The sequence below is a fragment of the Hyla sarda genome, chromosome 5, assembly GCF_029499605.1.
Source record: "Hyla sarda isolate aHylSar1 chromosome 5, aHylSar1.hap1, whole genome shotgun sequence".
Lineage (NCBI taxonomy): Eukaryota > Metazoa > Chordata > Amphibia > Anura > Hylidae > Hyla > Hyla sarda.
The window spans coordinates 35,499,040-35,524,124 of record NC_079193.1 but is presented as its reverse complement, the minus strand read 5'-3'; the positions used below and the strand labels follow the sequence as shown (position 1 = coordinate 35,524,124).

The window sequence follows — 25,085 nt, the reverse complement described above, 5'->3', positions numbered from 1 at the left end:
CTACTACAGAGACATCCTATGTAGTCAGTTGGTCGATGCCTATCTGCGCCATTGTCCATCCTCTCGCAGGTCTGACTTGGGGGGCCCTCTGTGCTTCCCTTCCACTGCCATGGCTGCTGGGGAGTGAGGGGGTGGCAGGAGCAGTGCCAGCTCCATCAGCAGCATCCTGAGTCTACAGTCGCTGATGAGTAGCTTTCTTCACGTGCATAGTGATGCATCTCACGAGCAGCAGGTAGACCTGGAGCAGGATCTGAACCAGCAGGTGGTGGCATACTTGACATGCCCATGCCAACACATCTTGAAGATCCACTGGACATCTGGGCAGCCAAACTTGATTTGTGGCCACAACTAGCAGAGTTTGCCCTGATAAGCTGTCCTGCCCGACCAGTAGTGTGCCATCTGAGTGGGTGTTTAGTGCAGCAGGGGCCATAGTCACCCCAAGGAGAACTCATCTGTCCACGAAAAATGTGGAGAAACTGACCTTTGTGAAGATGAATCTGGCATGGATCAGCCAAGATTTCCACCCACCCATGCCTGATGCATCAGAGTAGATTGACTATGGTGCCACACCAACACTTCACAAATATGGATGGTGCCAATCAGATCTAAGGCGCTGCTCCCCAGTTACAAATATTCCTCTGCATCAGACCATTTTTTACCCACCTTCCTCACCACGTACTGGTATTGCCACCCACCGCACCACTTTTTAACCGGGTCACTTTAAGGGCTTCTGATGCTGCTGCTGCCACCTTCAGGCTGTCTCATTCTGCCACTATATGTTTTCCTCATGCTGCCGCCACCTCCAGGCTGTGCCATTCAGCCACCATATGGTCTCGTCATGCTGCTGCTACCTCCACGTTGTGTCATTCAGCCACTAAATGTTTTCTTCATGCTGCTGCCAACTCCAGGCTGTGACATTCAGCCACTATATGGTCTACTCATGCTTCCGCCACCTCCAGGCTGTGTCATTCCGCCACTATATGGTCTCCTCTTGCTGACGCAAACTCCAGGCTGTGCCATTCAGCCATTATATGGTTTCCTCATGCTTCCGCCACCTCCAGGCTGTGTCATTCAGTCACTATATGTTCTCTTCATGCTGCCACCAACTCCATGCTGTGTCATTCAGCCACTATATGTTCTTCTCATGCTGCCGCTAACTCCAGGCTGTGCCATTCAGCCACTATATGGTCTCCTTAAGCTGCCGCCATCTCCATGCTGTGTCATTCAGCCACTATATATTCTCCTCATGCTGCCGCCAACTCCAGGCTGTGCAACTCAGCCACTATATGGTCTCCTCATTCTTCCGCCACCTCCAGGATGTGTCATTCAGCTACTATATGGTCTCCTTATGCTGATGGGACATTACCTAAAAAAAATTATGGTAGCACTAGCTACCATAAATCTTCAGTTTAAATTTGAAAATTCATCTTTTAATCTTAGGGATTGTGAATCCCTATGGTCTCTTCATGCTGCCGCCAGCTCCAGGCGGTGTCATTCAGCCACTATATGGTCTATTCATGCTGCTGGGACATTACCTAAAAAAAATTATGGTAGCACTAGCTACCATTAATCTTCAATTTAAATTTGAAAATTCATCTTTTAATCTTAGGGATTGTGAGGCCCTATGGTCTCATGCTGCTGCCAACTCCAGGCTGTGTCATTCTGCCAGATTATGATCTCTTCATGCTGTTGCCACCGCTAGGCTCGGTCATTGTGCCACCATGTGATTCTTTGTTAGATTGGGTTTTGTGGTCATACATTAAACTTGGGAATCTATTCTTAAATTTAAATAAAAAAAAATCAATATAATCTTTTCAAGACTGAGGCCCTATGGTCGTCAACGTCATATTACCTGTGGAATTATCCCAAGAATCCAATAAGAACAGCTGGGATCGATAACAATGAACCATAATTGATTAAATGAAACATTTGCACTTTCACATTAAGGGGGGTGCTGAAAGGCAGGGGCTGGAACAGGTGGTATCTCGCCTGGCGGAGGACCGTCAGCTCGATGCTCACCAGAATTGGTAATCAAAAATTTTAAATAAATTCAAATTTAATTAAAAAAAAAATTACATTAAAATCTGCCACATTCAGGCACTCTGCATCATTGATTCTAATAGTGTTGCCTGTAATCTGAATGTCATACTGAATAACAGTATTGTTTCACTAACACAGCACACTCCTTATGCGTGTTAGGACAAGGCACAGTGTTCTACACACCGATTGAGCCTCTCTGTAGGCGATGTGCCGCAAATAAATTCAGACCAAACCAAATTTTTTCGGAAAATTTGGCAAATCGGCCGAATCTTATTTTTCTGAAATTCGCTCATCCCTATTCATATCCCATTCTGTCAGAAAGAAAGAAGGTAGTCCGGCACTTACAAGACTAAGGCTAATGATGGACAGGTAAACCTGGTGGGTAGCATTAGGATTCCCAGGAGGTGATGTTAGTTGTTGTGGTGCAAAGTCTGGCAACATGCATGAATATTTGAAAAAAGGAAGGCTTCACTCACCATCCAAATGATACTTTATTGACAGATGTCAAACATGCCAAGCTAGTGCGGGGGTGGAGGCGGGGGATGTAACCGGGACATACTGTTTCACGCTCTCACAGCGCTTCTTCCACCCAATATACGAACGCCGCGCACATTGTGACGGCATTTATCGGCGTCACTGTGGGTGGCGTCGTGTCACATGTCAAAACAAAGTGAGCATGTGATCAAAACAAACACCATGTGATACAAAAAATTATCAACAACGAAGATACACAGAATCTGTCTGGGAGCGTTCAGGTGAGCATAAGTATAACGCTCACTGCAAGTTTATATAGAGTCAATCCCTGGATAAATATGTGTCAGATAGATAGAACGGCATAGAAACGGTGCTAATTTAATGCAATCATTGAGTCCCAGGATGCCGGTGGCTTCAAATTTAATAATCCAGAATGCCTCCTTACGCAGTAGGACGCCTCTCAGGAGGGATTTCACTATTTCAATAGCGGCAAATCTTAGGACTCGAGGATCGCGTGGACTTCCTTTACGTGAGCAATTAGTCCAGGGGCACCTACACCTGTCTGAATTAATCTGACATGTTCTCGAAAATGGACATGGGGGGGCCGGATCCTTTTGCCCACGTAAAAGAAGCCGCAAGGGCATAGGATGATATACACAAGGAAAGTGGTACATAATGACAAGAACCACCTAATTGTAACTTTTTCCTGGATAGATTCTGGGGACAGAAAGAACAAGTTTTTCATGGAAAATTCCCCTTTGGGGCAGTATTCGTTAGCCAATTACCGCTTTTCACCAGTGTATCCTGTTATGAACATACAGATGTCTTGAAAATTTCTCCTAATGTATGATTTTTTCTATACGTTACCAGAGGAGAGTTATCGGTGTTCTCCTTTAAATACAGTGTGTACGGATTATGTTGGCTACAAATTCATTCATGTTTGAGTTGGCCAAAGAAAAAATGAATCTCTTGGGTTTTTCACTTAATCTAGGTTTTGGGTGTAACAAGTGATGCCGAGGAATAGTCAGAGCCTTCTCGAAACTGTTCTGTATGATGTGGATCGTGTACCCTCTCTCTAACAGTCATTTTTTTAGGTCAGTGACTTGTGTGTAAGAAGTTTCATCCTCACTGTTGACTTTTCTAAGGCGTAGGAATTGAGAGTAAGGGATGCTTTTCTTAGCATGATTGGGATGAGAGCTGTCAACCCTCAATTATGATTATCAAGCAGTTGGATGTTGCACTCCTGGGCTCCTAGCAATATAAATCATTTTTTTGGTGTTGCACTAATATTTTTTTGCCACTAGTCAAAATCAGTCACCGGTCCAATCGATACAATAACAAAAACTTTGGAATTTAAGTAACCGTTTTATTCAAGAATCAGTCGTCCATTTCTTTCATGTGACTATTTTGTTATTTTTCATCGCTCTGGCATTGATAAATGACTGCTCACAGCCTAACAAGCATTATTGAGAGGGAGGAACGTGTACATTCTGTTCTCCTCTTACCATACAATGTGTAGGATCAATAAGAGACATATAATATGTTTCCTCTACCTTATTACGGTGCAAATTGATGCAAGACAAAAAAAATCTTACACTTCATTATCTTGATGCCCTCAGTATGTTCCAGCATAAATAGCAATTTTAGTCTTTTATTCCTTTGTCCTTCCTCGGTTTGGCTTATAAATTGGAAAGCTGATGCAGAAAGAAAGAGATGGGAAACATTGCGCGGAGCTGTCGTCTGCAATTTGACTTCTGAAGAAAATAAGGGGTCTGGTGGCTGATGCCTGATGCATAGAACATGTCCTGTTCCTTATAGGAAATAGATGTAATGAATAATTATATGTGGCCCAGTAGAGGTTGTATACACTCCTGCAATAAGAATATAAAGGATAGAGGATAAGATGTCTGATTGCCGGGGGTTCAACCACTGGGAACCCCTTGGATCTCTGGGCCGGCACCCCGGCGCTCTGAACATTATGTTCTGAATGTCGGCTTGGGGTGGTCATGGTTGTGACGGTTATGCCCCCTCCCATAGATATGAATGGAGGGGCTGTGGTGTGACATCACGACCACGGACAGCTTGAAGCCAGCGTTCTGAAAATAATGTCAGAAGGGGGGCCGAAAATACAGTTATATCAAAACATGTAGCTTCTACTGCCTCATGCACATATGCAATGTTACTACCTTTCAAAATGTTAAAGTGCTTTTGAATATGTTGGTGCTATATGAATAATAATAATAATCATTATTATTATTATTACAACAATAATAATATTAAAAATGATAAGCATAATAATAATAATTAATACTAATAATAATATCTTAATTACCCTAAATTGCACATGTAATATATCAAAATACATGTAAAATAATGGTAAATATAGCTGGAGACACACTGGTTGGGAAACACTGCTCTAAAGCAACACATACTGCCATCCTATAAGGCTAGGTTCACACTACGAAATTTCCAAGAGGAATGTCAGAGTTCCACTCAGAAATTCGGGTGTAGCAGAATCCCTTTGCTGGCAATGGGATTCCGCTACACAGTGTGCCCTATAGAATTACATCAGCAGATATTCCGCCGCTGAAATTCTGCTTTCACAGACAGGTGGAATCTTTGTCACAGACTTTGCCGTTTATGGGGACAGCAATGTCTGCACAGGTTATAGCGCCGATGGATTCAGTCGGCGTTGGGCATACTTGGAATCTCTGTATGGATTTCGTCCGGCCGGAAATTTCATAGTGTGAACCTTGCCTAACAGTGCAATTCTTCTGATTCTACCAATACCATGCCTGCTGCTGTCCTAAGTGCTCCTATTACAGCTGTCCAATGATCCAAATACTATCCCACTGTAAGAAAATGTTGTGCCCAATGACACATTTTTAGATTCCAGAAAAAGACTAGACACCAAACCAGACCTGAATTACACCATACCAGACACAGAAACTAATGGATGCAACTAAACTAACTCAGACCTTACATCCAAAAATTATGTCAGACCCAAGAGCAGACTCATAAATTAATTCAGACCTCAGACCAGACACCTTAAGTTAATTCCGATCCCACAGCAAGTCTGTCAAAAATGATGATGTCTAAATCAGACCCCACACTATATCCTCTAAAGTATTTTAACCAAGGGAAAGACATCAAATTTAAAGATTGCAAATTTTAGAGCGCAAATCAAACACATTAATTTGATCAGACCAGACACCAGAAATAGGCTAAACCCTAGACTAAGAAAAATAACTGAGATCCCAAAGTTAAATCAGACCTCAGACCACTAAATTATTTAGACCCAGGAGTAAATGCATAAATTAATTCAGACCAGACCCTCTATGTTAATTCAGATCACAGTGCAGACTTCAAAAATAAAAAAGTAGGAGTCTGTTCTAAATTGATCATATCTATATCAAATTAACCCCATATCATACCCCCTAAATTGTTTCAACCTAGGAGAAGACCCCAAAATTAATTCAGCCCCCCAGACCAGATACATAACTGGATCAGACCTCAGACCAGAATCCAGAAATAAATCAGTCCTTTTACCAAATCCCTATAAAAGTTATTCCCTAGACTATGCAAAATAATTGAGACACTAGATCCCAAAATTAAACCAGGCCTCAGAACAAAGACTTCTGTCCAGATGATTAATAATTTTACCACTCCTCACTCCTTAGGCTTCACCTGCACTAGATCAGCCAGCAACAGGACGTTGTGTACTCTCATACTGGGTTGTGGATGGTGTCAAGATCCAATGTGTGGTGAGAAGGGCTTGGAGCTAGAGAGGCCCACAGAGGGGGGATTTGTGAGTTATTATAGACATTCTCAACCATCCCTGGACTCTATTTTGTTATGAGCAGAAAAAAAAAAACTCACTAGCATCCCAGGGGGTTAGTCTGAGCACTAATTCAGCCAGACAGACTTTTGGTGGTGTTCATGGAATAAAGGAGACACAGGGATGTGGAATTCCTATCGCCCGATGCCCGGGACTAGCAGTTTTGGGCGCCGGGCAGGTGAATTTGTCCGGCCCTTAGCCCGGGCAAGTAGGGCCGGACCTGACAAGTGCGGCGGCGATCTGCAGGCTGTATGGAGCGGGCTCCCGACTCCTGCCCGCTCCATACTCTGCAGCCTGTGTCCTCCGAAGCAGAGCAGGGGAGTGGAGAAGCTGTGTACAGTATTTGTCTTCTCTCCCCTGCTCTGCAGATGTGCGGGGGGAGATGAGGGGGCGTGGCTTATTTCTCCCTGTGCAGACCTGCGTCCTCTGCCTTCACTCCCCGCACGTCTACACGGGGAGATGCATACGGCGCTCACAGGGGAGTATGGAGCGGGCTCAGGATTCCTGGCCGCTCCATACTCTGCAGCCCCCAGCTGTTCTCAGTAGCCGGGGGCCGTCGCTAATAGCCAGCATGCGGCGATCACCGCAGCTGGCTATTAACCCTTTAGATCGCCGCTGTCAAAGCTGACACCGGCGTCTAAAGGGACATGTGAATGCTCCCTGGTGGGCTAGTGGGGTCGCAGGGGGGCGATCCACTATGGAGGTAGCCGGAGGGCTTACCTCTGTTCCCTGCTGTCCTGCTCTGTCATTGATAGAGCCTGGCTGAACTAGGCTCTATCAATGGATCACAGAGCACACAGATTAATAGAGTTCAATAGAATCTATTCATCTGTCTGAGGAATCTAATGATTCCTCCTATAAGTGTAATAAAGTGTAAAAAAAAAAAAAGTTTTAATAAAAGTTTGAAAGACACACATTAACCCATTGGTCTTCAAACTGTGCCCCTCCAGATGTTACAAAACTACAATTCCCAGCATGCCAGGACAGCAGTTGGTTTGAAGACCGCTGCATTAACCCCTTCCATGTTAAAAGTTCAAATCACCCCCTTTTCCTATATAAAAACATGCAAACATAATAAAAATAAACATATTTGGTATCGCTTCGTGCGTAATTGTACAACCTATTAAAATATAACATTATGTATCCTGTACGGTAAATGTAAAAAAATACCAAACCACAGATTTGCAATTTTTATAATATCCCAGAAAAAAAAGTTAAAAAGCGATTAAAAAGTCAGATTAATACCAAAATGGTACCTATACAAAAAACAGATTATAGCGCAGGGGTTTAAAAATGGCAATTAAAAAAAATTAGAAAAAGTCCAGAATTAGTAAAACATGACGTAAACGATACAAATCTGGTATTGCTGTAATCAGGCGGCCTAAAGTATAAAACTAACATGTAACCACAAGGTAAATTGCGCAGAAAAGAAAACCACCAAATCTGCAAAATTATCTTTTACTATTTCAATTTCACTTCCCTTAATATATATTTATATATTTTTTTGGTTCAGAGAATATGTTATTGAAAAATTAAATGGTATCATTATAGTAGGTAGTTATGGCTATTATAGGGCGAGGAGGAAAAAATCAGAGCGTAAAAGCGAAAATTGGCCCGGACAAGTGGATCGTCATGAGGGACAAGTATATTTCGCTCCATTTTAGTCCTGTGGACAAGTAGTTTTTTTATAAAATTTCCACACCCCTGGAGACAGTTCCTGGGGATAGGAGTTGTCCTGAACATAGTTTTTTTTACCATTTCTTTTGCAAAAGGAATGGGACTATCCAGGGCTGGGAACCCTCTCTTCAAGGGTTCCATAGCAGCTACATGTTATGCCTTTATGGTATGAACACTCTTGCCCCCTCACAGCTGAGCCTGAAATAGATCCAACCATTTCAACAAACTTTGTGAAAATTAATAGTACAACTGAATGTAAGAAACTATAATATATTATGTCACAAAACATGCTTCTTTCTTTCTTTCATTAACAAATTCTTATATACTTTCCTTCACTCTGAAAGAATAGCTCAATTCCATCCTGGGTATACAACAAGGACTAGCAGCTCACGGAGAGATAAGATTACATGCTGCGTATACACATGTACTATGGAGGGGGGGGGCGAGGAAGGAAAGGGGGGGGGGGAGTAAGTTCAGTCAGCACAGGCAAAACGGATACTGTGGAGCCTGAGGAGATCTGGTGAAAAATGTCATATAAACATTATATAACGGCCAGGAATAGTGCTGCTCTTCATGTTCACATTCGACAACATATCCTAAAAAGTTGAAATGACAGATGTGCTTTAAAAGAAAGGAGGTCATTGGTTGCCATGAGACTCTGATCGCACAGTGACATTTTAAAGGGTACCTTTCATCAAAAATACTTTTGATATATTATAGATTAATGCATGCAGAATAACTTTCCAATTGCACGTTATTAAAAAAAATATGCTTCTTTCTACATAATTTTCCACTTTGAAAAAAAATGACCACTAGGGGTCTCCCTATCAGTCCTGGCCGCAAGCCTTTTTTTTTTATAGATTTCAGACTCTTGCTGGATTCCAAAATCTCAGACTGCAGCCGGGACACAGACAAGCTCAGCGCTGCTCCCTGCCTGTCAATCAGACAGGCAGGAGCCAGCACTGTGCTCATAGCACATCACGGCATACTCCTCCTGACTCTGCCTTACTGCATGCCCTCATTCATTTTACTATCTGAGCTCCTATCTTTCTTCTCTCTGCATGTGCAGTAGTAAACAGAGAGGAGAAGACTCGGAGCTGCCTGCCGTACTGTGATCACGGCCACGCCCCCTTCCTCCCTCAAACTAGGACAGCCGAATGGGCAGCCAAGAAGACAGTAAATCAGTTACAAAGAGGGGGTTTTGAATGAAAAGAAACACTAGGGTAGTGTCAGTGAGGGTCAGGGACAGATGGGGGGTGGATTAGGGAGAGATTAGATCATGATTGGTACTCTTTAATTATTCACTTGATTTACCATAAAGAAAAAAAAAACAGCTTGTTTAGTTATAAGTTCTACTATTATCCAGCCTATGATCCCTGTTTGATATGCTCAGTCCTACCACTTCCAGCACTGAGCTCACACTGGGAAGTAACACCTGTCAGCGCAGCAGTTGCAGATGGGATATTGGCATTTAGCCAAATGCTTCATACTATAGAGGCAGACAATGTGCTTTTTGGTGAGCACGGACCCAGCCCTGGTTATTCAATTTTTGTTTTGCTATTGATAGTGAGAACTTGCGCATGCAAGGGAATTGTTCCAACTGTCCTGGAAACAATGTGAAGATGATAGCAGACATTAATACTTGTACATATTTATTTATTGTATGCAAAAGTAAGCAGTTTTACAATCACGTCAGTAGCAAAATTGCTTATTTTGTATGTTCTGGACATTCTCTGTTCGTATTGTTTATTGCTCATTGCCCAGGTTTCTGACCACTGCTTCACTGTTGAAGCGATGGCCAGTGAGACGAGCAGAGGGTCGGGTGGTTGGGATCTCAGGCATGTGCTCCCCTTTCTGGCCACCTACTATGTGTGACAAAAGGCTCACTGACAGCTTCAGGGCTTGTGTACCGTCTATGGAGTCATTTGTGAGCCGCTTGCCACACACAAAAGGTGGCCCCGCCATCAGTCAATCACTGCTATATAATTTGAATGTCCCACCCAAACCAGGAAGTGAAAAAGGATGGAGCTATGCAGGGAGCTGGAAACACGAGGTGGTACAACCCCTTTATTCTCTGTACAGAGACAAAGATTTGATTGTGGAGACGGCGCACATTAGGATCCCCTGAAAAGTGATAAAAGGTGATATTTTGATGATGGTGGAAACATAGCAGAAGCAGAGACATGGTCAGAAACAGGACAGGTTTGTAGGTGGAGGGTCAGGTAAATGCTAAATAAAAAAGTGAAGTCAGGAACCAAGCCACGGTCAGGAGGCAGAGAAATACTATGAGTGCTTGAGGTGGTATCAAAGAACACAAGAAAAAGTCGAGGCCAGGACTAGAAACAGGATCAATGATAAACAAATGGGGTCAGACAGGAATTCCATTGATCACCAGGCAGAGGCCAACTGGTCTGATACCTTCTTCTTCTGGATACACAACACTGCGGAGAAAACCAAACAGTGGTGCTGGATTTTTGTCTGAAAAAACTGGAATATAGGAGAACATTATGATCTCTTCTATATATTCTGGTCCTAACACAATAGTAATGTCAGCTGTGTATTTACTACGGAATCCTACTGTATATTCCTACTTTCTATTTCCACTTAGTCACTCACCCAGATTAAATCTCAGCCCTTTTACCAATCCTTCCTAATCACCTTCCTATTCTGCTTCCAGATGATTCTGTACTCGGCTTTTCATGAGTTTATAACAATCAATCAAACTTTTCAGGTTTCCTAAGTGAGGTATGAAAGCAATTTCAGATCCGAAATAACTATAAAGAAAGCTATTAATTTCATTTCAATATTTTCTGTGCAATACTCCCAGACAATGTCATCTTCATTGCAGACGCACAATTATGGCTTCTTTTTTTTTTTTTCATTACCATTGATATTGTATGTGGAAATTCGTAACTTGTTGGCTCATTTGCATATACTTTTTAAATTGGTTGCTAAAAACATAGCCAGAGAATTGCTTTGTGATCCTGCATTCAGTTTTATAAAAAAATAATTCAACATAAGGATCCACTCACTCTCCCTACAGGCCAGCACCTCAATAGTGCACCAAATCCCCCCCCCCCTTCTATCTCCACCAAGACATCCCCCACCCCCCAACGGAGTCCGCTCACATTCAAGTCGGCAGTCAGGGTCCTTTAATAACAGCGCAGGGGCTGAATGGGTAGGGGACGTGCGTGCATCTATAAATCATACAGAAGGTTTGCAACAGACCCGGGGCGATCTGTCAATTAGTACAGGTACTACTACTCCCATCATGGAACAGTGTGTTCCATGCTGGGAGTAGTAGTACTACCTAAAAAATCTCCATCACTTTTTTGGATTGCTAAAGTCCAAAAAAGAATAAAAACCACCTGCAAAAATGTCAAAGTTAAAACCTGCATGGCGTTTTTCTTGGCGTTTTTTTTTTACTCCCATAGACTTCTATGGGGGAAAAACGCCACAATTTTAGGGGAAAAAAACACCATAGGCTCAACATGCTGCGATTTTGCAAAACCGCCAAGGAGCTTAAAAAGAGTGAAAAAACGCCAAATGGATAAAAAAAAAAACGCCAAACTGAAAAACGCAAAGTGGTAAAAGAATTTTGTGTTTTTGCATTGATTTACAGCTAACATCTGGCCACAGCGTTTTTTGGCCAAAAAAACGCCTTGCGGCAGAATTGGCGTTTTTCTTGACGTTTGCCCTCCCAAAAAAACAAGTGGAATTCCAGCCTCAAGTGAAAAAAAATAACCTTTAATAAAATGAAACATTATGATTCTTACTAGAATAATTACGTATTCTAACTAGTAATATTGTAAGGTGAGAAGCAGAATCGGCTTCTCTGCATTACCCAGATCTGGCTGTTATAATGGAAGGCTGATGCTGGTATAGCGGGAGATAATAGAAATAATAATTCCTTGTCCCTGAATACAGCACTCAGACTCCATCGTCCTGAAAGCCATAGCTTCTACCTTTTGTTGGTAGCTAAATAGCCTACATAGCATATTTCTAGCCCTTATGGCCCTGTAGAGAGACAGAGTACATTAAAGAAGATATTAAGATGGCCATTGTTGTTACCGCTGAGCCCCTCCCGTGTTAACATTTCCACCAGAGAGGCACCAGCTTTATTTACAACATGAAAATGATTACTATGGATAGAGCTGATAGAAGAGACCCCAATGATACAAAGCATTTTGGCCTAAAATACCTGTACAGTGTAAAAGTTTTAGGAAGCTTCACTCCCATCCAGTGATGGTTTAAAAGGCAAAATACTTTAATCTGGTAGGATACAAACAGGATACATACAGACTTGGGGTATTGCCATATTTGAATGCACATCAATGCATTTCAACCAATTAAGAAGGTGTAGGTGTGCATTCACATATGGTGATAACGATAATAGTAGTTGGTATGTATCCTGTTTGCATGGTATCGGGATAAAGAATTATGCCTTGTAAACCTCGCTGGATCGGAATGGTGTTTCTTGTTACCACCGAGGCTGTGCTCAAAGTCTGTGGTCCAAGCTGAAGGGTGAGGCTTCGTATATATAAGTTGGGGTCTGTGCTGGATTTGCTTTACATGTGAGTTGGAAAAAATGCTGCAAAACTCTGAATTTAAAGTGTACAAAAACTTTTCATATAATTTAGATAATATTATTACATGTATATTTGATATATACATTTGTTAAAAATGTGTTTTTTTTTTGTCCCTACCTCTTTTTCCCCTGTTTGTCTATGAGAAGTCCAAATAAAGGAAGTGAGGGCAGGACAAGCAGGGCTCTGTGTAGTCTCCTGGCTTTTCAATCTTGATGTGTGAGCTGGGGGCATGTCATAGAGCCTTAGTGTACAGAGCCCTGCTTGTCCTCAGTGTACAGAGCCCTGCTTGTCCTCAGTGTACAGAGCCCTGCTTGTCCTCGGTGTATAGAGCCCTGCTTCTCCTCATTGTACAGAGCCCTGCTTGTCCTCAGTGTTCAGAGCCCTGCTTGTCCTCAGTATTCAGAGCCCTGCTTGTCCTCAGTGTTCAGAGCCCTGCTTGTCCTCAGTGTACAGAGCCCTGCTTGTCCTCAGTGTATAGAGCCCTGCTTGTCCTCAGTGTACAGAGCCCTGCTTGTCCTCAGTGCACAGAGCCCTGCTTGTCCTCAGTATACAGAGCCCTGCTTGTCCTCAGTGTACAGAGCTCTGCTTGTTCTCAGAGAACAGAGCCCTGCTAGTCCTCAGTGTAAAGAGCCCTGCTAGTCCTCAGTGTACAGAGCCCTGCCAGTCCTTAGTGCACAGAGCCCTACTTGTCCTCAGTGTACAGAGCCCTGCTTGCCCTCCGTATACAGAGCCCTGCTTGTCCTCAGTGTACAGAGCCCTGCTTGTCCTCAGAGTACAGAGCCCTGCTAGTCCTCAGTGTACAGAGCCCTGCTAGTCCTCAGTGTACAGAGCCCTGCTTGTCCTTAGTGTACAGAGCCCTGCTTGTCCTTGGTGTACAGAGCCCTGTGTGGTGTCTCAGTATGGGAGGTGTTACCCTGTGCTCCTGATGTCCTGTCAGGCAGCCTCCTCCAGTGTCCCCAAGGCCCCCTGCACATGTTTCCCCATTGTAAATATGTTTTACCATGTAAAGTGTTATAAAATGTAATGTTACTTTAAGAGATGTACCATGTGATATGTCATGTGATTGTTACCCAGGAGGTACCAGTGACCAGGTGATCCCAAGAGTGACCTATGGGCTCCCTGCTAGTCTCCCCATATAAGCCCTGGGTAATTCTTCTCTCTCTTTGATCTCTGCTCTTCTGCAAGTACCAGCAAGCCCTTAAGATCTCTGTGTCACTGGTCACCTCCTTTGGCCCTGGCTGAACTGTATAGACTTTTACCAACTGTCTACCCTCAGAAAAGCTACCGCTGTCTGTAACTTGGCGTTGGAGTCTTTATTGCCCCCGTGCCTAGCTAGCCCAGGATCCATTGGTATACCTACAGGTGGTTATAGGCTAAACCACGCCCTGGCGTCACAAATACAAGGGGTTAATGCCATCTGCCCCTAGGGTAACATCTGCCCTGCACCACACACCCACATCTGCTTGTCCTTAGTATACAGAGCCCTGCATGTCCTCAGTGTACAGAGCCCTGCTTGTCCTTAGTATACAGAGCCCTGCTTGTCCTCAGTGTACAGAGCCCTGCTTGTCCTCAGTGTACAGAGCCCTGCTTGTCCTCAGTGTACAGAGCACTACTTGTCCTCAGTGTACAGAGCACTGCTTGTCCTCAGTGTACAGAGCCCTGCTTGTCCTCAGTGTACAGAGCCCTGCTTGCCCACCTATACATCCTGTATTTTGACTCCTCACAGAGTCACACAGGCAATAGCTGCAGGGACAAAAATATACACATTTTTAAACCAATGTTTATTACAAATATACATATAATTGTAATGTCTGTTTATCTGTATTTTGTATTTTCTGTTTTGGTTCCTATTTAGATATTAGGTTTGTGTCTGAACAGTTTCTGTGTTAAATCTCCCTGAGATGGGAATAGTTAACCTTGCTGACTTGGTGGATATATAAGGCCTCTTCAAGTGTTATGTGCTGGTCATAAGACCTGTATTCTGACCATGTTGACTTGATGTTCACTATGTCCGTCTGTGCACCTGAGTTTTAACCGTGGTTATCTGTCCTGTTTGATATAAAGATTTTAGCCTGCTTTGTTTTAAAAAATTTGTCGGATTTTTTGAATTTTTGTATGTTCGTTCTGCATTTGCTTTGTGTTGCCTTAGCCTGTATTTACACAGTGATTTTGTTAATCCTGTTTTGACCCTTGTTTTATCCTGGATCTCCTGGGATAGAATCCTGTTCTGAGCCTTGGGCTTATTCGTCTATCTAGGAGTAAGTGAGCCAGAACTGGGAATTTCCTGTTGAATTTCGTTCTCTAAACTACACATCCCATAGTTACATATTTTGAAAGCATGAGGTCACTTTCCTCCCTCCCACACATCAGCCACCCCACCCATTGAAAAACACCTGTGATCCCTTCAATGCAATACATCAGTGTTTTCTAATCAGGGTGCCTACAGCTATTGCAAAATGAACTCTCACCCACCCAGTGAATCCCACTGGAAACCCATTGAAGCAGGATAGATTTTCCCTCTGATCACCTGATTAGTGATGCACTAATGCACTGCAACCTGGGAAATCCCAATGCCTGAGTAATTTTGTATGCTGTTAATAATAAGAAAACCATCATCACACACAAGTACAGAAACTATATTATAAACTACACTAACTTTACAGCCCCTGTAGCATAGTCAAATAAAAAAAAAAAATCCTGGAATACCCCTTTAGGGTCTATTCACATGTACAGTATTCTGCGCCCGTTAGCTAGAAACCTATTTGGCTTTAGTATTGATGTCCCTCCATGCTTGGAGTGGGGTGTTAAGTGTGTTCCTTGTTCTAAGTCCAGTGTGAACAGTGCTCTTGATTTCCTGACCCATTTAGTGTTCTGACATCCATTTAAAACCACTTTCCCTGCCTACTTGCCCATCTGCATCTGTTCATCCACTGCATCTCCTCGTTTTGTCTGCTGTATACTAATCCCCATATCTAGTCTTGTTCATATTATCATATCTGCCGTTTATCTTGATTCCGGTTTCTGGACTGTATGTTAGTACGCTATTCCCTGCCTTAGTTGTATTTATATAACTGTTTGTTGGTTCTGTTCTGTTCCTGACCGGTTCCCCGACTTTGTACAGTTCTGTATGTTTTGTTGACTTCGACGCTCCAAGTTGTCAATCCGTTTTTAGGGTGGATGGACAAGTAGGCAGGGGGAGTGGATTTTAGGGACAACTTTAGGGCTCCCTACTCACTTCTCCCTGCCCCCCCCCCCCCCATTTATGACAGCAATTGTATTATCAACATCATATCAAAATTTATTGCTGATGATAGGTACACTTTAAATATTGTCTGCATGCACTCATCCTGAAATGTGTAAGGGGTTTACTTTTGTACCCAAAGGGGGAGATTTATCAAAGGATTTAGACTGGTTTTTCCTGTTTAAATTTGTCACACAGAAATTCGCAGTCTAAATATGTGCGACTTTTTTGCGACTTTTGCTTTAGAGGATTTTTAGAACATGATGCATTCTAGTCTATTTTAGATGGGAAAAATGCATTGGAAAATGCATTGGTGCTGAATTTATCAAAAACGCCTTTTCAGCGACAAGTCACATCGGCTGAAAGTACACCGAAATGTCAGACCATGCTGGATCAGGTTTAAATACAGTTTAATAGCATAGATCACAAAGATTGTGCACAGAATTTATCAAGAGCCGTGCGCCTTTTGATAAATTAGGCGCACAGTAGACCGGCCTAACCCTCTGTATGTTGGTCTATATTGATGCGGGACATAGACAACTTTGATAAATCTCCCCCAAAAGGTTTATCTTAACTATACAATTTCAGGTAATAGGTCATATATCCACCCCTCAGCCAATGATGGGCTGGGGGTTGTCAAAGCTCCATCCCTTTCCCCAGGGACAGGGAGGGATCCTAAAAGAATATGTTCAGTTACCATATGGACTGATTTCACATCCAGCAGCTCTCACCCTTTAGACCCATGCCTCTTACATATCACCACAAGGAACACAAGGCAACAAAACTGCAACCTGCCTAGCATATCCGGCTATCCTGCCACGGAAGTAATACCATCGCAAGCGGTCACTTTAGGGACTAAGGCAGAACCGACGGGCCCTATAAGCAAACAAAGGGCTAGGTATGGGTATCCTCTGGGCCGGCCAAGTCGAGCTAATATTTGGGCTTCTCCTTCTGGACACCCTCAAATATAATGATGTCTCAAAGCAACATAAATAAACATAAGTGAGGGAAGATATCTTTACATAATGACCCCCGTAGGGACCCCTGAAGTAAAATCCTTATTCCTCAGTCTCAAGTTTCATCCTGAAACTGCTATGGAGAACAAGCCAAGCCAGAAACACTGTCTTACATGTTTCACCAGGAATAGAGCGCCAGCTTACATCTCAGGAGAACAACAAGTCCCATACTACCAAATCTCAAGTCTTTGAAATTACTCCAAGACCGTAACAAGTTACCAGATATTCCAGAACTACCCAATGTACCTCACGTACTCAGACAATGTCCAGAACTCAGACAATGTCAGAAGAGGCTGCTCCTCTGTGTCTACTAGTGTTGGGCGCAAATATTTGCATTTTAAATTTTTATCGCGAATATCGCAAATTTGAATATTGCGAGTATATTCGCTATATATTCGAAATTGCGGATATTTGTTTTTCTGCATATGTGCATATTCCTTCTTTTCACTGATGCAAATACAGTGGTCCCTCAACATACGATGGTAATCCGTTCCATACGGACCATAGTTTCTTGAAACCATCGCATGTTGAGGGATCCGTGCAATGTAAAGTATAGGACAGTGGTGTACAACCTGCGGACCTCCAGATGTTGCAAAACTATAACACCCAGCATGCCCGGACAGCCGTTGGCTGTCCGGGCATGCTGGGAGTTGTAGTTTTGCAACATCTGGAGGTCCGCAGGTTGAAGACCACTGTTAGAGAAAGTTGTACTCACATGTCCCCGCCGCTCCGGACCGTCACCGCTCGTCACCGCTGCCCTGGATGTCGCCGTCCATCGCTGTCGCCGTGTCCCCGAGGTGTCCCCGACGTTCCGGCAAGGCCTCTGCTTCCCCGGCAACCGCGCTTTCCGTCACCGCCATCACGTCGCTACGCACGCCGCTCCTATTGGATGACGGGACGGCGTGCGCAGCGACGTGATGACGTTGATGGAGAGCGTCGACGATGCAGAGGATCCCAAAGAGGACGCGCCGGAGCCCTGAGGACAGGTAAGTGATCGTCAGCAGACCACACGGGGCACCGTAAACGGCTATCCGGTGGCAGTTGAAGCAGTCTGCGCTGCCGGATAGCCGTTTATGCGATGGCCCCGACATACAAAAGCATTGTATGTTGATGCTGCCTCTGAGAGGCCATCACATGTTGAAATTATCGTATGTCGGGGCCATCGTAGGTCGTGGGGTCACTGTACACTTGTCAGAGGTTATCAACAACATCCCTAGCAACCAATAGTAAAGTTACCCACCCCCTCACTCTTTTCTTCCTCGAATACTCAAATATGCGAATATAACGAATACGCAAAATTTGCGAATATAGGTAGAATATTCGTCTATATATTCGCTAAATAACGCAAATTCGAATATGGCCAATGCCGCTCATCACTAGCGTCTACCCGCTCAATCACTGTTATGAATTTGGAATAAAGATTGCTGTAAGTTAAAGACCCGGGTGAGTGCATCCATTCTTTTCTTCTGAATTGTACCTCAAGTACTGTATTCACAATTCTGCACCAAAGTACTGTATTATTATTCTGAAAGAGCGGCACTCTTGTTTACTGGGCGAGTCTGGTATTGCAGCTTGATCCTATTGAAATGCCCTTGCTGAGAGGATAGGCTTTTGATGCTGCTTTCAGCCACAGACAGAAAAAGTTGTCCTATTGACAAGGGATACAACACGTAAAACAAATGAGCGCACATGTTCTCCATTCTACCTCGCTGAGATATTACCGCCATATGAGTTCATTAATATACATTGCTCCAGCCATCTGTTTCTTTCTGTACGTTTCAAATCTATTCAACCACTTTTCTTCCCACTCATGGTATTTATATGTTGTACAGATCACCTGCAGGCAAGATGGACAAGTTCCCGGGAACTGCCACTGAAAGGGCTAAAAGGCCAAATTCCGGTGTTTATGACTACTGTATGTGATCTATATGCTGATTTACTGCCGAGTGTAAGGCCGGTGCAGAGTTCCTATAACCGGCTGCCAGCTTGTCTTATATCTTACTCACCCAAACAAAAACAAATTCACCTAACCGGTATTTTATCGGCACAGCCGATATTTTGGCCGCCCTGGCGGTATTTTTATGTTAAAAATACCGGCAATGCAATAGCTGGTTTTTATCCAATTAATCCTCCAACTCCGGGAATGTTGAACCAAAACCTATACAAGTGTTTCCCAACCAGAGGGGCTCCAGCTGTTGCAAAACTACAACTCCCAGCATGCCCGGACAGCCGTTGGCTGTCCGGGCATGCTGGGAGTTGTAGTTTTGCAACAGCTGGTGGCACCCGTGGTTGAGAAACACTGACCTATACTATATACTACTAAATAGTCCAACATGCTGGAAGTTGTAGTTTTGCAACAGCTGGAGGCACCCCTGGTTGAGAAACATTGACCTATACTATATAGTCCAACATGCTGGAAGTTGTGGTTTTGCAACAGCTGGAGGCACCCCTGGTTGGGAAACACTGACCCATACTATATACTACTATATAGTCCAACATGCTGGGAATTGTAGTTTTGCAACAGCTGGAGGCACCCCTGGTTGGTAAACACTGACCCATACTATATACTACTATATAGTCCAACATGCTGGAAGTTGTAGTTTTGCAACAGCTGGAGGCACCCCTGGTTGGGAAACACTGACCCATACTATATACTACTATATAGTCCAACATGCTGGGAATTGTAGTTTTGCAACAGCTGGAGGCACTCCTGGTTGGGAAACACTGACCCATACTGTATACTACTATATAGTCCAACATGCTGGCAGTTGTAGTTTTGTAACAGCTGGAGGCACCCCTAGTTGGGAAACACTGACCCATACTATATACTACTATATAGTCCAACATGCAGGGAGTTGTAGTTTTGCAACAGCTGGAGGCACCCCTGGTTGGGAAACACTGACCCATACTATATACTACTATATAGTCCAACATGCTGGGAATTATAGTTTTGCAACAGCTGGAGGCACCCCTGGTTGGTAAACACTGACCCATACTATATACTACTATATAGTCCAATATGCTGGAATTTGTAGTTTTGCAACAGCTGGAGGCACTCCTGTTTGGGAAACACTGACCTATACTATTACTATATAGTCCAACATGCAGGGAGTTGTAGTTTTGCAACAGCTGGAGGCACCCCTAGTTGGGAAACACTGACATATACTATATACTACTATATAGTCCAACATGCTGGGAGTTGTAGTTTTGCAACAGCTGGAGGCACACCTGGTTGGGAAACACTGACCCATACTATATACTACTATATAGTCCAACATGCTGGAAGTTGTAGTTTTGCAACAGCTGGAGGCACCCCTGGTTGGGAAACACTGACCCATACTATATACTACTATATGATCCAACATGCTGGGAGTTGTAGTTTTCATTGGATGCAGGCTGTATGAGGGCATGCTGGGAGTTGTAGTTAGTAACTAACTTCAACTCCCGAATTTAATTTAAAAAGTGATCAAAAAGTCACATTAAAACAAAAATGGCACTGTTAAAAACTACAGATCGGAGTGCAACAAATGAGCCCTCATACAGGCCCATATAAGGAGAAATAAAAAGGTTAAAGGGGTCAGAATAGAAAAAAATCCCCCCCCCGCATATGTGTATCCTGTCATGTTACGCATATATAATTAATTATGCAAATTAGCATGGCCATTATTTTTTTTGCAAGAAAGGTGCCAACCCTAAGAACAGCTGAAATGTGAACTCTACCAAATACAGGATTTTTAAGAAGCAGCTCATTTACATATTTTTATATTTCTAAATGAAATAATTTATAGTACAGTTAATTTATTTTCTTAACCATTTAACAATATCATTTATGTAGGTACATTTATGCAAATCAAATGTCAAGTTAGGGATTATGGATACATGGGGGGTGCCGGCTGCTATCGGCAGATGACACCAGCTGTCAGATTCTGGGAATAGAGCTAACGCTGATCATGTCTATTTAACCCCTTAGGTAGAGAAAGCAACCAGACTATATTGGTGGTTTGAAGCCTTTGCCAGCACCTTCTGTCCTTTCCCCCCACGACATAACTATCACTCGGTTTTTATAGCAGTCTGAACCAGAGGCAGGATGCAATAGGAGATTGCTAGAATGACAGTATACTGCAATACTGATGTATTGCAGTCATCTCCTATTACACAACTGATTAGGCATTCCTAGGGGGACTAAAAATGTAGTAAAAAAAAGTTTTCAAAAAGTGGTATTCCCATATTTGAATGTTATCCCCTGTCTGAACATTATCGAGCACCGCTCCAAGGACGATGAATGGAGGGCTGGCCGCTCAAGTGGAGTGTGAATTACTCATTTTTCCTCCATATTGGTGATCAAGGGAGATCCCCCCACTGATCACCCAGTTATCACCTGTCCTATGGAAAAGGAATCAATTTCAATTGTTGGAACCTCCCTTTAAATCTGCAACAACCCAAAAAACAAACTGTCATAGGATTATTTTTTGTAATAAAATGGATAGCACCCCGTTCTTTCTATCTGGCCCCCATTATTTTCCGTGGTCCTCTGCAGTGAGGTCTGTTAGACTAGACTCCGTGGTCACTATGGCAGGAAGTGATGTCATTTGATTGGCAGATGCAGACAGGAGGATATCCTTTGGAGATTGCTCCAATTAAATGGTTGGGTATTCAATGCATGGTCAACAGTATCTATCCCCAGGAATTATCGTTGCTCACCAGGGACTTCTGAAGATGAATATGAGATAGATAGATATGAGATAGATAGATGGAAAGATAGATAGATATATAGATAAATAGATAGGAGAAATATATATATAGGAGATAGATAGATAGATAGATAGGAGATATATAGGAGAAAGATGATAGATAGATAGATAGATAGATAGATAGATAGATAGATAGAATGAAACATAGATAGATGGAAAGATAGATTGATAGATATATATGAGATAGATAGATACAGTGGGGAAAAAAGTATTTAGTCAGCCACTAATTGTGCAAGTTCTCCCACTTAAAAAGATGAGAGAGGCCTGTAATTTTCATCATAGGTATACCTCAACTATGTGAGACAGAATGGGGGGAAGAATACATAAAATCACATTGTATAATTTCTAATGAATTAATTGGTAGATTCCTCAGTAAAATAAGTATTTGGTCACCTACAAACAAGCAAGATTTCTGTAACTTCTTCTTTAAGAGTCTCCCACTTGTTACCTGTATTAATGGCACCTGTTTGAACTTGTTATCAGTATAAAAGACACCTGTCCACAACCTCAAACAGTCACACTCCAAACTTCACTATGGCCAAGACCAAAGAGCTGTCTAATGACACCAGAAACAAAATTGTAGGCCTGTGCCAGGCTGGGAAGACTGAATCTGCAATAGGCAAGCAGCTTGGTGTGAAGAAATCAACTGTGGGAGCAATTATTAGAAAATGGAAGACATACAAGACCACTGATAATCTCCCTCGATCTGGGGCTCCACTCAAGATCTCACCCCGTGATGTCAAAATGATTACCAGAACAGTGAATGACCTGCAGAGTGCTGGGACCAAAGTAACAAAGCCTACCATCAGTAACACACTAAGCCGCCAGGAACTCAAATCATGCAGTGCCAGATGTGTCCCCCTGCTTAAGCCAGTCCATGTCCGGGCCGGTCTGAATTTTGCTAGAGAACATTTGGATGATCCAGAAGAGGACTGGGAGAATGTCATATGGTCAGATGAAAATTTTTGGTAAAGATTCAACTCGTCGTGTTTGGAGGAGAAAGAATGCTGAGATGTATCCAAAGAACACCATACCTACTGTGAAGAATGGGGGGTGAAAATATCATGCTTTGGGGCCTTTTTTTCAGCAAAGGGACCAGGACGACTGATCCTTGTAAAGGAAAGAATGAATGGGGCCATGTATCGTGAGATTTTGAATGAAAACCTCCTTCCATCAGCAAGAGTAATGAAGATGAAACGTGGCTGGGTCTTTCAGCATGACAATGATCCCAAACACACCACCCGGGCCACAAAGGAGTGGCTTCGTAAGAAGCATTTCAAGGTCCTGGAGTGGCCTAGCCAGTCTCCAGATCTCAACCCCATAGAAAACCTTTGGAGGGAGTTGAAAGACTGTGTTGCCCAGCGACAGCCCCAAAACATCACTGCTCTAGAGGAGATCTGCATGGAGGAATGGGCCAGAATACCAGCAACAGTGTGTGAAAACCTTGTGAAGACTTACAGGGACCTCTGTCATTGCCAACAAAGGGTATATAACAAAGTATTGAGATGAACTTTTGTTATTGACCAAATACTTATTTTCAACCATAATTTGCAAATAAATTCTTTAAAGATCAGACAATGTGATTTTATGGATTTTTTTTCTCATTATGTCTCTCATAGTTGAGGTATACCTATGATGAAAATTACAGGCCTCTCTCATCTTTTTAAGTGGGAGAACTTGCACAATTGGTGGCTGACTAAATACTTTTTCCCCCCACTGTAGATAGATAGATATTTAATAGGTAGATATGAGATAGATAGATAGATAGATAGATAGATAGATAGATATGTGATAGGTAGATAGATAGTTTTGCATGTTGTAATGATCTCTTCTATAAGACATCTAAGGAACTCAACAAGTCACATCTGTATACATATATATATTTGGTCACATGCTGTATGTGCTCTTAGCTCCCTAGGAAATATCCAGAAAGCATAGAAGAGGAAAATATAATCATTGGAAGAAAACCATGAAAAATGAATTTTCTGCTTAAAAGCCTCCAATAATATGACTATTATGAGGCGTGAGAAATATTCTCGGCAGGTTTTGACTCCTAGCGTCTCCGGTAAATGGCTTCTAAGGTGCGGGACTCTTTCTATTGTTTACTTTCGAGGCACTACAGGTAAATTATTATTCTGTGATTCCGATTCCATCTACAGTTTCTTGGAGATGATAGGTGTAGTGGTCCTTACCTCCGGTGGCCACTGTAATTTCACGTAGAAAATGGCCATAGAATGGAAAATCAAAGGACAGGTTCACTCTCTGCAAGACACAATGATAGGGAAGAAAGTCATTTGTTTGGTATGGAGGGAAATACTGAATTAAAGTTTCATTATGAAGAGTGTTTTATTCATTATACTCCATATACTACTTCACTTTAGCTTCTAATAACATCTACTTCCAAGCAGTTGCTATGGAAACAATACAGCCAATGCAATTTCGGTAAAAGGAAATGCTTAGCATACTTCCAACAGTTTTTTTTTTTTCTTTCATCAAAATAGTTTAACCTTTATGTCTGAGAAAAGCAAATTCACTCTGGTTGCACATTGTCATCCCGAAAATGTTACCTTCTGAAGCCTCATACAAAACAGAATATGAAAGGGTCAGCGTGAATGAAACGCTTATCGGGAGAAAAAAATTGTGTGATATATCCTGCATGTTCTAAGTTGTAAGATGCTTAAAGTGTTCCTGTCGCTTTAAAGGGGTACTCCGGTTCCCCCATCCACTTCAGAAGGCTTGGAGCAGAGGCTGCGGTTGCGACATCACGGCCACACCCCCTCAGGGGCGTGGCCGTGACGTCGCATCCGTAGCCTCTGCTCCAAGCCTTCTGGAGCAGATGTTCAGAATGCTGGGGCACGGAATAACCCCTTTAAAAAACTTTTGACATGTCCTAGAGACATGATAAAAGTTTTGTTCGGTCAGGGTCTGAGTGTTCAGTCATCAACCAATTGTTAGACTGAGCAGACAGAAAAGCGCAGCTGACCGAAACAATCCCATAAAATTACATTGTAAATTCGTCTGGCTTAGCGCACTCTTCTTTCAGCTAGTTCTAGGTATCCATTGCAGTGTTAATACTCAGACTCCGACCAATCAAAACTTGAACTTAAAGTTCGGTACCCCCGTTCTGCCCACCACAGTAGTTTGGGCAGAACGGGGGAATTGCCGGAGGTCACTTACCATCGGGGGCAATGACGATCGGCGGCAGCGGGCAGCTATGACGTGTGGCTGGCTCACTGGTGAAGACAACGGAAGCTGGTAAGTTGCCTAGCAACATTTGGAGAGCTACAGTTTGGAGACCACTATACAGTGATCTCCAAACTGTGGCCCTCTAGATCTTTTAAAACTACAACTCCCAGCATGCCCACGCAGCAGTTTGCTGTCTGGGCATACTGGTATTTGTAGTTTTGCAACATCTGGAGGGCCACGGTTTGGAGATCACTGTGCAGTGGTTTCTAAACC

The 25,085-nt window shown here is 42.9% G+C and overlaps 1 protein-coding gene across 2 annotated transcripts in view; it reads right to left on the bottom strand.

Annotated features, from left to right (window-relative positions):
- Nucleotides 1-25,085, bottom strand: part of PLXDC2 (plexin domain containing 2) — a 578,876-nt gene that overhangs the window by 248,724 nt on the left and 305,067 nt on the right. For both annotated transcript variants that reach the window (XM_056519248.1, XM_056519249.1), the window contains exon 4: nucleotides 23,819-23,888. In XM_056519248.1, coding sequence (XP_056375223.1) covers nucleotides 23,819-23,888 — 70 coding nt within the window. The remainder of the gene's footprint in view (nucleotides 1-23,818; nucleotides 23,889-25,085) is intronic.